This window comes from Pseudophryne corroboree, chromosome 2, assembly GCF_028390025.1.
Source record: "Pseudophryne corroboree isolate aPseCor3 chromosome 2, aPseCor3.hap2, whole genome shotgun sequence".
In the NCBI taxonomy this organism is placed as follows: Eukaryota; Metazoa; Chordata; class Amphibia; order Anura; family Myobatrachidae; genus Pseudophryne; species Pseudophryne corroboree.
Genome location: NC_086445.1, coordinates 113,689,913 through 113,708,619, shown reverse-complemented (window position 1 = coordinate 113,708,619; position 18,707 = coordinate 113,689,913). Strand labels below are relative to the sequence as shown.

Here is an 18,707-nt window from a genome sequence, read left to right as displayed (position 1 = left end):
TGTCACTGCATATGATTCTCTCCCCATTGAAAGAATGGTGGAGGATTATATGAGTGACCGCATCCAAGTAGGCACGTCAGACAGTCCGTACTTATACTGGCAGGAAAAAGAGGCAATTTGGAGGCCCTTGCACAAACTGGCTTTATTCTACCTAAGTTGCCCTCCCACAAGTGTGTACTCCGAAAGAGTGTTTAGTGCCGCCGCTCACCTTGTCAGCAATCGGCGTACGAGGTTACTTCCAGAAAATGTGGAGAAGATGATGTTCATTAAAATGAATTATAATCAATTCCTCCGTGGAGACATTGACCAGCAGCAATTGCCTCCACAAAGTAGTACACAGGGAGCTGAGATGGTGGATTCCAGTGGGGACGAATTGATAATCTGTGAGGAGCGGGATGTACACGGTGATATATCGGAGGATGATGATGAGGTGGACATCTTGCCTCTGTAGAGCCAGTTTGTGCAAGGAGAGATTAATTGCTTCTTTTTCGGTGGGGGTCCAAACCAACCCGTCATTTCAGTCACAGTCGTGTGGCAGACCCTGTCACTGAAATGATGGGTTGGTTAAAGTGTGCATGTCCTGTTTATACAACATAAGGGTGGGAGGGCCCAAGGACAATTCCATCTTGCACCTCTTTTTTCTTTCATTTTTATTTGCGTCATGTGCTGTTTGGGGAGTGTTTTTTGGAAGGGCCATCCTGCGTGACACTGCAGTGCCACTCCTAGATGGGCCAGGTGTTTGTGTCGGCCACTAGGGTCGCTTAGCTTACTCACACAGCTACCTCATTGCGCCTCTTTTTTTCTTCTTTGCGTCATGTGCTGTTTGGGGAGTGTTTTTTGGAAGGGCCATCCTGCGTGACACTGCAGTGCCACTCCTAGATGGGCCAGGTGTTTGTGTCGGCCACTAGGGTCGCTTATCTTACTCACACAGCTACCTCACTGCGCCTCTTTTTTTCTTTGCGTCATGTGCTGTTTGGGGAGTGTTTTTTGGAAGGGCCATCCTGCGTGACACTGCAGTGCCACTCCTAGATGGGCCAGGTGTTTGTGTCGGCCACTAGGGTCGCTTAGCTTAGTCATCCAGCGACCTCGGTGCAAATTTTAGGACTAAAAATAATATTGTGAGGTGTGAGGTATTCAGAATAGACTGAAAATGAGTGGAAATTATGGTTTTTGAGGTTAATAATACTTTGGGATCAAAATGACCCCCAAATTCTATGATTTAAGCTGTTTTTTGAAAAAAAACACCCGAATCCAAAACACACCCGAATCCGACAAAAAAAATTCGGTGAGGTTTTGCCAAAACGCGGTCGAACCCAAAACACGGCCGCGGAACCGAACCCAAAACCAAAACACAAAACCCGAAAAATTTCAAGTGCACATCTCTACACAGAACGTGGCATTCAATAGAACACCAGCCGACGGCATGAAAAATATGCAGCAATATGCTGACATAAAACGTAACATAACCTGTGTGCAAATACAGCCAACAACAGCATAACGCATGTTACGGCATGAATAACGTCAGCAACAGGCTGACTTAAACGCAACACAACATGTGTGTAACCATAACCAATAACTGCAGATATAGTACGCACTGGGACGGGCGCCCATCATCCTCTACGGATTAAGAGAAAAGGATTTACCGGTAGGTATTAAAATCCTATTTTCTCATACGTCCTAGAGGATGCTGGGGATGCTTCAAGAACCATGGGGTTTATACCAAAGCTCTAGAACGGGCAGGAGAGTGCGTATGACTCTGCAGCACCGATTGACCAAACAAGAGGTCCTCATTAGCCAGGGTATCAAACTTGTAAAACTTCGCAAAAGTGTTTGAACCCGACAAAGCAGCTGCTCGGCGAAGCTGCAATGCCAAGATCCCTCGGGCCGCCGCCCAGGATGAGCCAACCTTTCTGGTAGAATGGGCCTTCACCGATTTCGGTAACGGCAATCCATCCGTAGAATGAGCATGCTTAATCGTATTACAGATCCAGCGTGCAATAGTCTGCTTGGAAGCAGGCGTCCCAATCTTGTTGGGAGCATACAGGATAAACAGATCTGAGCCATTCTGGCGACATAAATATTCAAACTCTGACCACATGGAGAAACTTCAATTCCGCCAAGGCGTCAGTAGCCACCGGTACCACAATAAAGGTTGGTTCATGTGCAACGATGAAACCACTTTTGGCAGAAATTGCCGACGAGTTCTCAACTCCGCTCCATCTTCACGGAAGATTAAACAGAGGCTCTTGTGAGTCAAAGCCGCTAATTCAGACACCGCCTTGCGGATGTCAAGGCCAACCGCATGGCCACTTTCCAAGTGAGGAAATTCAACTCAACCTTATGTACAGGTTCAACCAATGAGATTGCAGGAACTGGATCCCATGGTGCCACAGGGGGCACACAAAGGGGGGTTGGATGTGTAACACTCCTTTTACGAAAGTATGAACTTCTGGAAAGGAGGCCAATTGTTTTTGGAAGAAACCCGATAAGGCTGAAATCTGTGAATGCCAAATTGTTTCCTTAAAAATATTTAAAATGCCCGCTCTAATATATATTGTAAACGCCTGCACCTCTTATTACCATGTATGTGCGCTATACATAGCAAAACACTGCATCCCATTAGAGAAAACAATACACCCACACATTATCTGAGTTACAAAGCTCATTGATGTATATATTTGTTATTAAAAGGATATGGATTCAATATATTACAATGTACAGTATACACATAATTACATGGTTACAACTCACACAGTAAGAAGTTAATACATACAGTTACAGGCCAGCAATACAATACCATTCCCTCAATGCATCTTATATCATTCCCTTTCAGCAAATAAATACAGGAACTCGTCTGGCAGCAACTCCATCATCCTCTGGGACAAAACAGCAACTGCCTCCTGTGTGATCAGCAATGTGTTATCTAGTTTTTGGGGGAGGGGACTTTCTCATTCATGATGAGTCACTAGTCTATTTGTATATGCTCAACAGGTTCAGCCTTGAAGACATCCAAAGGGGCTGGCCTGAGCTTCCTGTCCACTACCTGTTTGGAATATCTATTGTTCTAATAAAAGTGATGTTACCTTTCATACATTTAATCATAACTATTTGTTGCTATGTCCTACAACTTAATAACAAGTATCAAATGAATCTACACATTAATCTGGTTGCTTAAATACCAAATATGACAGGTGTATCTTGCTTCGTTCAAATAATACACATACATGACATTACTTCATTATATAATTTTAAATCATCATGATGTCTGGCGCTTGATATTATTATAATTATGTACTGTATGAAATAAGTGTCGAATCCATCTCTGTGGCATAGTAACACAGTATCTAAGGTTGAAAAAAGACAATTGTCCATCGGGTTCAACCTATTTGTGGTCTCCTATGCACGATTATTTTGTATAAAATTTTGACTGAAGTTGCTGACTGCCGTTCCGATTAACCCCTCTTTTTTATAATAACCATAGTGCGTGACTATGCCCAGTAACCCTGGATATCCTTATCCATTAGGAATTTATCTAACCCATTCTTAAAGGTGTTGACTGAGTTGGCCATTACAACTCCCTCAGGCAGGGAATTCCAAACACGTATCGTCCTTACCGTAATCAAGCCTTTACGCCGTATTGTGTGGAATCTCCTCTCCTCTAACCTGAGCGAGTGTCCACGAGTTCTCTGTGTTGATCTAAACAAAAACAGGTCCTGCGCAAGATCTGTGTATTGTCCCCTTATATATTTGTATATGTTGATCATGTCCCCCCTCTTAATCTCCTCTTTTCCAGTGTAAACATGCCTAGTCTTGCAAGCCTTTCCTCGTATTCCAGCGTCTCCATACCCTTAATTAGATTGGTCGCCCGCCTTTGAACCTTTTCTAGCTCCAGGATATCCTTTTTGTAGTAAGGTGCCCAGAATGTACACAGTATTCAAGGTGTGGCCTCACAAGTGATTTATATAACGGGAGTATAATACTCTCGTCCCTAGTATCAATTCCCCGTATTATGCATGCTAATATCTTATTAGCCTTCTTTGCTGCAGTCCTACTGCTTAGTTTGCTATCTATGAGGACACCCAAGTCCTTTTCCAGTACAGAATCCCTGCATGTCCGTGTAAATGCGTGTTACCATATTTTGCTGTGCTCTCTGCGCGTATTTGCAAGTATAGCGACTCATAATGTGTGTAGTTTGTATGTTCTTTTTATGTAATATTTTTGACTTAGACAAATCTGAACCTTAACCGAGCCCAACTTAAGACCCGCATCCACTCGATCTTGTAATAAAATTGGAGAAAACGACCAAACTGGAATTCTTCCATAGGAACCTTCTTGGATTCACATATTTTCTCCAAATACGGTGGTAATGTTTCGACATTACCCCTTTCCTGGCCTGAATAAGGGTGGGAATGACTTCCTTAGGAATACCCTTTCGGGCTAGGATCCGGCGCTCAACAGCCATGCCGTCAAACGTAGCCGCAGTAAGTCTTGATACACGCACAGCCCCTGCTGCAGCAGGTCCTCGTGAAGAGGATCCTCTATGAGCAACTCCTGAAGATCCGGGTACCAAGCCCTCCTTGGCCAGTCTGTGGCAATGAAAATTGCCCGAACTCTTGTTCTTCTTATGATCCTGTGTTGAGACGAGATGCCATCATGTCTACTTGAGGAACTCCCCAAAGACTTGTCACCTCTGCGAAGACTTCTTGGTGGAGGCCCCACTCTCCTGTATGGAGATCGTGTCTGCTGAGGAAGTTTGCTTCCCAGTTGTCCACTCCCGGAATGAAAATTGCTGACAGAGCTCTTACATGTCTTTCTGCCCAGAGAAGAATCCTTGTCACCTCTGCCATTGCCGCTCTGCTTTACGTTCCGCCTTGTCTGTTTATGTACGCGACTGCTGTTACATTGTCCGACTGGATCTGCACGGGATGATCTTGAAGATGTACCGCTTGTAGAAGGCCGTTGTAAATGGCTCTCAATTCCAGAACGATTATGTGAAGGCAGGCTTCCTGACTTGACCATTTTCCTTGGAAGCTTTCCCCCTGTGTGACAGCTCCCCAGCCTCGGAGACTTGCATCCGTGGTTATTAGGACCCATCGTGAATCCAAAACCTGCGTCCCTCTAGTAGGTGAGAACTGTGTAGACACCACAGGAGCGAAATCCTGGCTTTGGGGGACAGGATTATTCCGGTGCATGTGTAGGTGGGATCCGGACCACTTGTTCAACAGGTCCCACTGGAATACACTGGCATGAAATCAGCCAAACTGTATGGCCTCGTAGGCCGCTACCATTTTCCCCAACAACCGAATGCATTGATGGATCGACACGCTTGTTGGTTTCAATATTTGTTTGACCATTTTCTGGATTTCCAGAGCCTTTTCCACTGGAAGAAATACTCCCCGTACTTCTGTGTCCAGAATCATCCCTAAAAAGACCAATCTGGTCGTCGTTTCCAACTGCGACTTTGGAAAATTCATGATCCAACCGTGTTGTTGGAGTCTTGACAGGGAGAGTGCGATGTTCTGCACCAACTGTTCCCTGGATCTCGCTTTTATCAGAAGATCGTCCAGATAAGGATTATATTGACTCCTTTTTGACGGAGGAGGACCATCATCTCCTCCATTACCTTCGTGAATACCCTCGGTGCCGTGGAGAGTCAGAGCGGCAACGTCTGGAACTGGTAACGGCAATCCTGTACTGCAAATCTCAGATAAGCTTTGTGAGGATAAATGGGAACATGCAAGTAAGCATCCTTTATATCTACTGACAGCATGAAGTCCCCCTCCTCCAGACTGGAAATCACTACCCTCAGGGATTCCATCTTGAACTTGAACCTTTTCAGGTTTAGATTCAGATTTTTCAGGTTTAAAATCGGTCTGACCGAGCCGTCCGGCTTCGGAACTACGAAGAGGCTTGAATAAAAACCTTCTCTTTGCTGTGACAAGGGTACCAGGACAATGACCTGATCTTGACATAATTTTTTAATTGCTGTTGTTACTGCCTCTCTTTCTGGAAGAGAAGCTGGCAAGGTCGTTTTGAAAAATCGGCATGGGGGACGTCTTGAAACTCTAGTCTGTACCCATGGGACACTGTTTGTAAGACCCATGGGTCCAGGCCAGATTGAATCCAGATTTTACTGAAAAGTTTCAGACGTGCTCCCACCCGAGCGTACTACCGCAAGGGAGCCCCAGCGTCATGCTGCAGATTTGGCAGAAGCAGGGGTGTACTTCTGCTCCTGCGATCCGGTAGACGCTGCAGATTTCTTTCCTTTTACCATTCCCCTACCTGCAAAAAAGGGGGAACCTTTGGCCTTTTTGTATTTGTTGGCCGAAAGGACTGCATGTGAGAATGATGTGTCTTTTTCGCCGGTGTAGCAGCATAAGGCAAGAATGTCGACTTACCTGCGGTAGCCGCCGGGACTAACGCATCCAGCCCATCACCAAACAAGGCCTCACACCTTTATATGGGAGAACCTCCATATTTCTTTTGGAATCTGCATCAGCATTCCACTGGCGAATCCACAACGCCCTCCGAGCCGATACTGCCATGGTAGCGGTTCTTGATCCCAAGAGACCAATATATTTCATGATTTCTAGTACATACGCAGTAGCGTCTTTGATATGACCTAACGTTAAGAGTATCGCGTCTCCATCTATTGTGTCAATGTCTAATGACAAGTTTTCTGGCCACTTCTAAATAGCACTACTCACACACGCACAGACAATGGTAGGCCTGAGTAGTGTCCCATTGGCCACATCAATAGATCACCTCACTCACTTGCGTCTGTTGGCTCCTTAAGTGAAGCCATTCTAGGTGCAGGGAGAAACACCTTTTCTCTTTTATGACAGGGCCCTGTCTAAAATGCGGTGTGACTCCCACCTTTTGGAGAAAGGTAAGCTGCCTGAAATCCTTTTGGGAATCTGAAATTTCTTTTCAGGTTAAATCAGACTCCCTCCAAGAGACTGTTCCTGAGGTGGAGGGAAAATTACATTACTTCTTTACTAAAGTAAACCCTTTCCTTGTGGTAAAAGAGGGGCTTCGTAACTTCTAATACCACCTTTATAGCTAAAACATGTTTTGAATGCTTTTTTGCTAATTTAGGACCTATTCCCCTGGAATCACTAGTGTCGACACAGGAAACAGAGTCTGTGTCGGTATCAGTTTGTACTTGCAAATTTGTATGTGGCCCAGAGGGGTCCCTGTGGATGAAAGGAAGAACTATTAAAAATCACATCTTCAACAGATTATATTCATTTTTCAGTATGAGATTCAGTAGTGATTCCCACTATCATGTAACCCTTCACCCAGTCAGGCTCTTGGTGTCATACACTGCTCAAAAAAATAAAGGGAACACTAAAATAACACATCCTAGATCTGAATGAATGAAATATTCTTATTAAATACTTTGTTCTTTACATAGTTGAATGTGCTGACAACAAAATCACACAACAATTATCAATGGAAATCAAATTTATTAACCCATGGAGGTCTGGATTTGGAGTCACACTCAAAATTAAAGTGGAAAAACACACTACAGGCTGATCCAACTTTGATGTAATGTCCTTAAAACAAGTCAAAATGAGGCTCAGTAGTGTGTGTGGCCTCCACGTGCCTGTATGACCTTCCTACACCTGGGCATGCTCCTGATGAGGTGGCGGATGGTCTCCTGAGGGATCTCCTCCCAGACCTGGACTAAAGCATCCGCAAACTCCTGGACAGTTTGTGGTGCAACGTGGCTTTGGTGGATGGAGTGAGACATGATGTCCCAGATGTGCTCAATTTGATTCAGGTCTGGGGAATGGGCGGGCCAGTCCATAGCATCAATGCCTTCGTATTGCAGGAACTGCTGACGCACTCCAGCCACATGAGGTCTAGCATTGTCTTGCATTAGGAGGTACTCAGGGCCAACCGCACCAGCATATGGTGTCAAAGTCAAAAATATTACATAGAGAGAACATACAAACTGCACACATTTAAGTCGCTATACTTGCAAATATGCGCAGCGAGCACAGCAATATATGGTAACACACGCATTTACACGGACATGGCACAGAGATGGATTCGACACTTATTTCATACAGTACAAGCACCAGACATCATGGAGATTTAAAATTAGCTAATGAATTAATGTCATGAATGTGTATTATTTGAACCGAACCAGATAAGCCCGTCATGTTTACTATTGAAACAAGCACATTGGTGTGTAGATTAATTTGATACTTGTTGTGAAGTTGTGGGACATTGCAGCGGATAGATATGATTATATGTATAAAAGCTGAAAATCACTTTGTTAGAACAATGAATGATACAGTTCAGGGCTGAACCTGGTCAGCATATACAAAGGAAGAGAGACCCCTCCCCCAGGAACTAGTCACAGGAATGTAGTTCCTGGCTAGAGTAGAGGTCAGGGTTCAGTTGCTTGTGAACTCAGAGAACAGATGTACTGTAGCTACACTCAGAACAAAGCTCTCAGAAGCATGGCTGGATCATCACCAGGCACCTTACAAAGGCTAAGTATCATAATCTCAATATCACATGGCTGATTGGCATAGAATAGTTTAAATATGTGTTTGAGGTAGAGTAGTTGTGGAGTGATTGGAATAGAGTGGTTGGTTTGGAGATACAAATGGCTTAAGATTAATGATGCTTGTACAGTTGTGTGATTGTTATGTGTTGGTGATAATACTCTATGAAATCTGTAATGAATTGGAACAGTAGACAATCTGTAGCATAGTATTCCTGGTATACATTTATGGATGGTGATTTATAACAGATTATAGTAGTTTTACATGATGCATCTTGCTGAAGGTTTGCAGTCAAAACATACTTCCTTTTGTTACTGTAGTCATGTGCTTGTAGCAATGGCAGGCTGATATGTGTGGTTACATTGTGATCTGGTGATTCATATAACATGGACTGTATGCAATAAACAAAGTTTGTTTGGAATGTGAAATTGAATAAGATGGTTCTAGGAAGTTGTTTGGAATGTGAAATTGAATAAGATGGTTCTAGGAAGTTGGATTGGAATGTGGAATATAATGAGTTGGTGTGTAGAAGATGGCTGCTGCTGGGGGTTTTCCCCTCCCCCTTTCAACCATGTGTTGCAGTCTTTGGAATCATGGGAGTTTTCCCAAAATGGAGTCTAGCTTCTGTCCCATGCGGTACCATTGTGTTGTTGCTGGGTGATGTGTATATAGGGACAGCCAGTATGGGTAAGCTCAAGTATACTCTCCACAAAGATTCTCAGCATTGACTAACTGCGCAGCGATTGTTTCTCACATGTGTAAGTTCCTCTGCAACCATATTGTCTCTTATTTAATGTTATAAGCCATTCTCTCTCGTTCTCTCTCACTTTCTCTCTCTCTCCCCTTTCCCCCTTTAAAAGTAATTGTATCTTTATTGTATTTCATGTGTAGTTACTTGGTTAGATATTCTATGTTATTTTGGTAGTGTATAACTTGTATTGTATTATTCTTTTTGAACGTTCATTCATTTCCTTAAAAGGCGTTAGACCCTTAGACCGGTATTTGACTGTTTATTATATTACTAAGGGGTTCTCAGAGCGTCATAGTCGCTCATACAGCTTTAAGCAAACAAGGTTACACTGCATTACATCTACACATTATCACTGCACAAATGTTTACAGTATAAGTACATTCCTTAAGGTATAGTTAAGGGCGTACCCTTACGGTACTTTTTGCGCCAATTGCGTACTGTGTTCTTTAACCTTTTAACGTGTTTTTAATAGGACAAATATTATAGACATTGTCAATGGTCTCACAAGGGGTCTGAGGATCTCATCTCGGTACCTAATGGCAGTCAGGCTACCTCTGGCGAGCACATGGAGGGCTGTGCGGCCCCCCAAAGAAATGCCACTCCACACCATTACTTGACCCACTGCCAAACCGGTCATGATGGAGGATGTTGCAGGCAGCAGAACATTCTCCTTGGCGTCTCCAGACTCTGTCACATCTGCTCAGTGAGAACCTGCTTTCATCTGTGAAGAGCACAGGGCGCCAGTGGCGAATTTGCCAATTTGGTGTTCTCTGGCAAATGCCAAACGTCCTGCACGGTGTTGGGCTGTAAGCACAACCCCCACCTGTGGACGTCGGGCCCTCATACCACCCTCATGGAGTCTGTTTCTGATCGTTTGAGTAGACACATGCACATTTGTGGCTTGCTGGAGGTCATTTTGCAGGGCTCTGGCAGTGCTCCTCCTGTTCCTCCTTGCACAAAGGCGGAGGTAGCGGTCCTGCTGCTGGGTTGTTGCCCTCCTACAGCCTCCAACACGTCTCCTGATGTACTGGCCTGTCTCCTGGTAGCGCCTCCATGCTCTGGACACTACGCTGACAGACACAGCAAACCTTCTTGCCACAGCTCGCATTGATGTGCCATCCTGGATGAGCTGCACTACCTGAGCCACTTGTGTGGGTTGTAGACTCCGTCTCATGCTACCACTAGAGTGAAAGCACCGCCAGCTTTCAAAAGTGACCAAAACATCAGCCAGAAAGCATAGGAGCTGAGAAGTGGTCTGTGGTCACCACCTGCAGAACAACTCCTTTATTGGGGGTGTCTTGCTAATTGCCTATAATTTCCACCTGTTGTCTATTCCATTTGCACAACAGCATGTGAAATTGATTGTCAATCAGTGTTGCTTCCTAAGTGGACAGTTTGAGTTCACAGAAGTGTGATCGACTTGGAGTTACATTGTGTTTCTTTAAGTGGTCCCTTTATTTTTTTGAGCAGTGTATTACACCTCTGTGTCTCTAACATGTCTTCCACAGAGGAAGAGATTCCCTGCCACAGACATGTCACACACGTGCTCAACCACACCACAGACACTCTGGGACTTATAGGGGACAGACCCACAGTAAAATCTGTCAGAGGGACACAGATAGGATTTGCCAGTTCACAACCCAGCGCCAGTAACGCAATGTCTGTGAACACAAAATGCCCACTGACATGCAGCGCTTTTATAATGCTAATCACACAATTATATAGCACCAAATTCACTGTGGCCCCCCCTGTTTTGCACCCTGATACTTGTTCAGTAGTGGAGGACCAGCGTTGTCTCTGCAGCCTGAGGAGAGAGAGAAAATGGCGCTGAGCAGTGTGCTGACTGACTAAGGAGGAAGCTCCACTCTTCAATGGTGTGTTTCTACTCAGCTTTAATGAGGTAATTTTTTATATTGGCAGGGGTAGGACTGTGCCTCAGCAACTTATGCCCCTTATTTATGCCAGTTTCCATAGGTTTCATGCTGCCCAGGGTGCCCCCAACCCCCGTGCGCACCCCCCACCCCCGCGCGCACCCTGCAGTGCCTGTGTGGGCAACATGGCGCGATGCGCTCCCGCCAGCCACGCGGTACCTTTAGCCGTCATTTTCTTGATTGAAGATCTGTCTTCTAACACACTCACCTGTCTTCTGACTTCTGGCTCTGTGAGGGGTGTGACGGCATGATGTGGGAGTGAGCATCTAGGCACGGCTAGCGTTCAGTTCCCTTCAGGAGCTAATGGTGTCCTGTTAGCCAGAAGCAGAGTCGTGAAACTCTTTAGGAAGTTGGTTCCTACTTCTGCCCCCTCAGTCCCACGAAGCAGGGAGACTGTTGCCAGCAGTTCTCCCTGAAAATAAAAAAACGTAACATAAGTCTTTTCAGAGAAACTCAGTAGAGCTCCTCTGGAGTGCATCCAGACTGCCTGGGCACATTTCTAAAACTGAGGTCTGGAGGAGGGGCATAGAGGGAGGAGCCAGTTCACACCCTTGAAAAGTCTATACCCCATGGCTCCTGCGGAACCATCTATACCCCATGGTCATGAAATGGACCCCAGCATCCTCTAGGATGTATGAGAAATATAATATAAGAAAGCTTAGGACTGCGAAAAAGGAACAGTAGCCCTCTGACCACGGTCCGGCCCCTGCCGCACCAAACAAAAAACTGATTTGCCTGAGCCAGTGGGCGGGGATATATGGACGGGCCCTGTTGCATCCTGGGAGGCCTGAAAGCTTTTGATCGTATGGTGCCAATCTGCTGTCGCTCCATCATATCCCACTGTTATCCTGTGGATAACCTGTGGACCCTGCCGAAGAAACAGCTTATCTGAGCAGTAGCATACGGCATGCGTCAACCAGCGCGTTTTGTCACGGAGGAGCCATCTCCTGCCATCTGACTTCCTCAGTGGTAATGAATTCATTTCGCTTTCTAAATGTCCGGGCATTTGCTTATGTTCCTGTGTTTTCAATTGTTAAACTGTTTTACACTATGTATATTTTTATATCATCTATTTTTTATGGTATGGATCTGTATTAAAACCGTTTGAAAACCACACGATTGATGACTGTGTGGATCACTAAAACAATTAAGCTAGGCCTTAAAGTTTTTCGCACTTGGTACGGGTCCACCTTTATGATCTTGCACACACTGGCGGTGTTTGAGTGATACTGCACTAGGTTGCACCCCTATTTCTTTTATGTATTTCAGAGTGGAGAAGTTGGTGAGCTTCCGGATAAGGAGCTTGGCAGTCTGAGAGAAGTAGAATTTTCTGTACACTGATATTGTTCTTTGGATTGTTGCGTACAAACTGGCATAGCACCAGATTTGTTTATATTGGATATATATATATATATATATATATATATAGTGTATGTATTTATATATATATATATATATATATATATATAAGCACACACACACAAATACACACACAGTATATCTATCACAACGCTATAGTATGCACATATATAATAATCAAATATCCCCTGGTACAGTTACTAAGAAGCTCTGCTGAAAAGTTTAAGAACGGGTAGAGCAATAAGAGTATAGACTGGTAATTGTAAAATGTGATAGCACAACAGATATTGTGCACAGCCTAACTGGAAAATAAAACATAAAGGTTCTGGATTAAAAGATTTCCTAAGCATACAGTTTATATTGTGTACATATTGACTGAAAAATATTTTATTGTGAAAACATACTGTATATCCATCAGAGTACACTCCAGACACATAGTACCAAGTTTCTTAAGGCTTTCATCTAATGTTCTTAAATTCATGACATCTGTCACTTCTTCTATTCCAAAATCATAGCAAAACACCTGAAATAAATAAAAGAATTATAAATTGACAGGCTTGGGAGAAAATAAAGGCTGCCCCATAAACATATCACTGTCAGAGCGAGTAATACACAAGAAGCACACTGTTTGAAATGCATTTTCTGTAATACAAAATCCACAGATTCTGTACTTGTTACATCTACAGTAGTAGCTGTCCCCAAATTCTAGCAGTCTTGCATCTAGTATCCATGGAAACCATGACCAACAGCCAAACCTTGGTATCGAACAACTTGCATTTAATGACATAAGATCCAAATTCCCAGGATGAAGAGGAATTCAAACAATCAGCTGTGACTTCTATATAGGAGAGTTATAAGCATGATATAAATTGACAACACACTCTATATACATACCTTTCTATAAATAGATTTGAAAAGAAAGAGTAATGGTAAAACTTACCTTCATTAACTCTTTTTCTTAGCGGCCCATGGGATCCACAGGTAATACCATGGGTATGGCTGCTGGAGACTAGGACTGGCACCGAACAGCTTAAGCTTGTGAGCCTCCCAGGATCCACTGGGCTCCTCATCCCTCAGAGAGGGCTAGTCCACACAGAGAGGTAGAGGGAAGGACTCGTCTATGGAGAGACACTGAAGATCCGTGAACCAGTGGCGGTCTGGGCCATGCCACAGCCACAAGGATGAGCATGCAGCAGTCCTCCTTGAACTTGCAAATGACTCTGGGAACAAGAGACACTGGAGGTAAAAGACAGGCCAGACAAAAGGTCCATGGGACTGCGAGCGCGTCCACAAAGCTCGCTTCCGGATCTCGTGTTCTGGCCCCGTACACTAGGACTTTGCAGTTGTGTCTGGAGACCATGAGATCAGCGTTTGGAAAACCACATTTGTGTACCGGACGCTGAAAGACATCTGGATGGAGAGAGCATCCTGTCAACTGAGAAAGTCTGCTTCCCAGTTGAGGACTCCCGGAATGAATACTGAGGATACGGCCGGAAAATGGAGTTCTGCCCAGACAAGAATCCAAGTTACATCCTGCATTGCTGCTGCACTGCGAGTTCCTCCCTGTCGATTTATATAAGCCACTTCAGATGCGTTGTTTTTTTGTACCGGAGTACCTCGTAGAAGGTCCTGCGCCATTTGTAGGTCCCAGTACGTTGATTGGGAGATGCTCCATCAGAGACCAGCGACCCTGAAAGGAGTGACTGCCTGTGACAGCTCCTCACCCCTGGATACTGGCATCCGCTATGAGAGGCGTCCAGTTAGGAATCCAGAATGGTCGCCCCTTGACCAAGTTGGATGTATAAAGCCACCATGTGAAGAATGCCCAAACATCCCGCAGCAGTACCAATTTTTGAAATTTGATGTGTTGTGGGAGACTATTCCACTTGGAGAGTATCAGGTGTAATAGAGGCCTGGAGTGGAACTAGGCGTATTTCACCATGTCTAAGGTGGACACCATGGAACTCAGGGTCTGCATTGTCGAATGGATCGAGATCCATTACTGGTAAAGGTGATTGCGGATACGCAACTATACTGCTGCCACCTTGTCCTGAGGAAGGAAGATGCATTGTATGTGGGCATCCATCAGTGAACCTAGGTGGAGTATGGGATGAGCGAGGATTTGGCCCAATTGATCGGGGAATGACTGCCTTCAGCGCCTGTGATTTGCCATTGTCTGTCGATGGAGTGGTAGGAAAGTACTGTCTGGGGGGACTCTTCAGGAAGTAGTATACCTGGGATCCACCAGGGGGAGGCCTATCCGGTCAGACTGGGGGTTTATCCTCTGTCTTCGTAGGTGGTTGCCCAGGCCCGCTTGGTGTTGGTTTGGAGGTCTTGACTGTTTGAGATAGTCATGGAAAGGTCTGACCCTTGGACTTGCCCTGTGGACAAAAGGACCAAAATGAGGAAGTCCTAGGCCACACTGAGAAAGCAAAGTTAGGAAAGCCGTCTTGGAGGTTGTCAGTTTCTCGACAATCTTGTCCACTTCCAGTCCAAAAAGGAAATCACCCGTGTACGGCAGAGCTTCCATGGCCTTCATGGTAGCCGAATCCGCTTTCCATGAACAGAGCCACACTATGCAGTGTGCTGCAATGGAAACAGCGGAAGCTTTGGAGGATAACAGAACAGAATCCAAAGCAGCCTCACCTATGTAATAGGTCGCATCCCTGACATTGGCAATGTCAAAGTCAGAAAAATGTCTCAATGCACGTTGCCATATTTGCACCGCACACTGGTCCGTGCTGCGCATGCGTACGCTCTCCCGTGGAAGCGCATACCCGCAATCGCGTGCACTCGCACGCGCAGTATGCGCATTTACGGTAGAGTTTATGTGATCGTAGCGTGCGACTCATTAGTTACAAATGTTCACAATTAATGTAGTTTATAGATCATGATCCCTTTGATAGTTTCTGTAAGTTTGGTTAAAGTACAATGTCCCAGAGCTGAGGAATCCCTCTTTGCATCGTACGAAGGGTCTAACAGGAATCATACTGCAGTGTTTGGTACCCATCGGAAGAGTATTTAATTAGCAATATTCCGGTGTTGGTTTGGAGCGTATTAATCGCTCGTGCGAATAGTTATGGACATAAGAAGTTTATGTCCATTTCTATGATTTACACATACTCAGGTATGCGGCGGGAAACCCAGTTTCCCACCCACCTGAGCTGTTGGAAATCGTCACAGCCCACCTGTATGAACCACCCTATGACCTTTTGTTATGATGCAGGGCCGAATTCCTTCGGCCAATGGACAATGGGATTGTAGGACCAGGAGATTGCATTGTGTGTGGAGCATAAATAGGCAGGCCGACCATATCCAGCTCTCACTCTCTCATCAACGGTTATCTGCTGATAATCGGGAGCTGGATATCGAGGCGCTGGCGATCATACCCTTTGTGCGTAAGTTCTCTCCATAATCATTGTCTTTCTGCGAGCCAATCTCTCTCTCTCTCTCTCTCTCTCTCTCTCTCTCTCTCTTTTCTCTTAAATACCTTATAGTATTATAGTATTGTATCGTATTGCATTTAGGTCAGTGTAGTATTGTCTTTTTGTATTTATTGTTTAGTTCTGTGGTTAGGAAGTCTCTGTTATATTGTAGTGTATCATATGTACTGTTATCCCCTTTTACAAGTATATTAGACATAATACAGTTAATAGGCCTTGGAAACCTAAACCAGTATCTGTGTATTTTCTATAGTGATAAGTGTTCATTTGAGCGTCGGTGACGCTCATGCAGCTTTGTAGATAGTCAGGTTACACAAGGTTGCATTTACACCCTGTACTCACATTAAGGTATTCAGTGTATTCCATCGGTATAAGGTTTAACATAAAGGTATAGTGTTGTGAGCGTCTGCATCGCTGGTGACCTCCTCGTGGTCTCTAGCGTACGCTACGTTACAGCGAATCTTTCCCCTAGACATAACCAATAACGTGTCCTGTGATCCCTGGGCCGTGAGCGAACGTGACGCCTGAGCGTCTCGCCTACGGCTGAGCGATCGTTACGCAACTAGCGTACCATTACGGTACTTCTTAAGTAAACAGCGTACAGTGTTCTTAGCTTCATAAAGGGTTGTTTATACGACAAAGGAATTTAGCATTGTCAATTGCGGGCTCGTCCTATACTTCTCACATCTGCACTAGGTAGATCAGCAGACATTATCCCTCCAGCAAAGGGTGGGAGGTTGTCTCACAGTGCTGACGGGATAAGCGTCTGCTTCGCTTAGATAAAGGGTGCTGAAGGAACCCGGTAACCGGAAGTAAGAACAAAACGCTTGTGTCCTTTTAAAACTGTTTATTTTTCTTTTGTCTTGCGTACGCATACATACCTGCATTTCTTTTCACTTGTGTATTTCATTTTTTCGTATATCACTATTCCTGTTTGCCAAATTTTATAGTTGATAGAAAGTGCTAAAAAGAGATTTGCTGTTATTTAATAGTAGAGGTGATAGTTAAAGTATAGAACAAACACACGGTTTGTCTGAGATACAAGGCAGTCAGTGTGGATTGCGGTAGATGATCAGGGATCACCTACATTGATAAATAAATATATTGTGTTACGGTGGATCCTTTGCATTGCGTACACGTGTCGCTAACAAAGACTAGCGTACGCAATCCAAAAGGCAGACGCACGCAGCGTACATTACGCAACGTAGCGTCCGGTTACGCTCACGTAGCTCAAGTCACGAAAAAGTTGAATTAGCGCAAAGCGATAATTAGCGCAAGGCGATAAGTAACGCACAGCGGTAGATAACGCGAAGCGGTAAATAACGCAAATCTGTTTTTAGAAAATCTGAAATTTAGTTTAACAGATCCTGCTCCTAATTGGTAACACTCTTGGCCTGAAGACAATTTCTGCGCAGAAATAGATATAGAAACAAAGTGTACATGTGTTGAGTGAGTGTGTTTTGTATACAAAAGTTTATATAACTTTAAGGTGGAACCAAAAGGAAAGCCGGGTACTCGTCAAGGGACATACGTGTAAGTGACATATACGGTGGCCAGGGAGGCATCCCTGGTTAAATAATATTTGAGCATTAGAGTATAGCGGACCATAAGGTAACAAGACCAGGAGGTCATAAGGTAACAAGACCAGGAGGTCATAAGGTAAAAAGGTCCGCTATAAAAGTCCAGTGGCACAACGCCTGGGGTGTTGGTGCAGAACCCATATAGGCCATAAGCTCTTGCTGAAGGAATCGCGGCCGGAAACATCGATTCCATTGATCTTTCAGTACATGACAAGTAGTGCTCGTGTACTGAACGATTGGACCGCACGTAATTGTGTGCAGTAGTTAGTGATCTGACCTAATACCATTAGAGTAAAGTGGTCACAAACGCTATTTGTACATTCTGACGTGATTTGTGTAATTTTTTATTTTTGGAAGGGAAGTTCGCTGGTCACTCAGGAACTATCTAACAACCCCACCTTTACTGGAAAGAGTAAGTGTCCTGCGGGTAACCCTCATATGTTCCAGTAAACTGAAGGTTCCATAGGGGCCCTGTATCGAGTACGCCAGCACCACGTCGGTGTGATCAGGTCGTATTGGTCGAGGTGGGCGAGTGAGTGGGGTACTCGGTAAACCGCCACCGCCGGCCTACTGTGGAGTAATTTGGTTGTCTGAAAAGGCTTGCTGAAAACCTTGATACAGAGATCCAAGGAGGACTAAGCAACACCTGCAGACTATGGGGGCCAGTTGCTCAGGTAGGGGGCGATCAACCCTGGTTCAGGTTGATTCTGTGAACCGACCAGTTGGGTCGGCACGATATGTAATGTGTGAAAAATATGGAATTCACACCGAATCTTTATGTGATGAATGGGAGAGAATGACTGTACAAGACAGGGACAAATTCCCAAGAATAGGTAGCTTCAGTCCAGAAGTGTTACAAAATTTAAGGAGGAGGATATGTCTCGTAAAATCAGCAAAGAGACGAATTCAGCATCATGATTATTTACAGTTATGGCACCAGGAAGGTGAGATACAGAGAGGTTTGGCTCTGGCGGCAGGATCTGGGGCAGTCAGGAAGTTGATTGCCACAGCTCCTCCCCCACCATACATTGCAGGAGAGAAGTTGATTGCGGAGAGAAACGCACTGGGTTGTAAAACACAAACTCTTAGTAACACTGTAAATGTTAATGATGTTAACCAAA

The 18,707-nt window shown here is 44.6% G+C and overlaps 1 protein-coding gene across 4 annotated transcripts in view; it reads right to left on the bottom strand.

Annotated features, from left to right (window-relative positions):
- RNF17 (ring finger protein 17) overlaps positions 1-18,707 on the bottom strand; it is a 1,464,292-nt gene that overhangs the window by 313,999 nt on the left and 1,131,586 nt on the right. For all 4 annotated transcript variants that reach the window (XM_063951617.1, XM_063951615.1, XM_063951616.1 and 1 more), the window contains one exon: positions 12,968-13,086. In XM_063951617.1, coding sequence (XP_063807687.1) covers positions 12,968-13,086 — 119 coding nt within the window. The remainder of the gene's footprint in view (positions 1-12,967; positions 13,087-18,707) is intronic.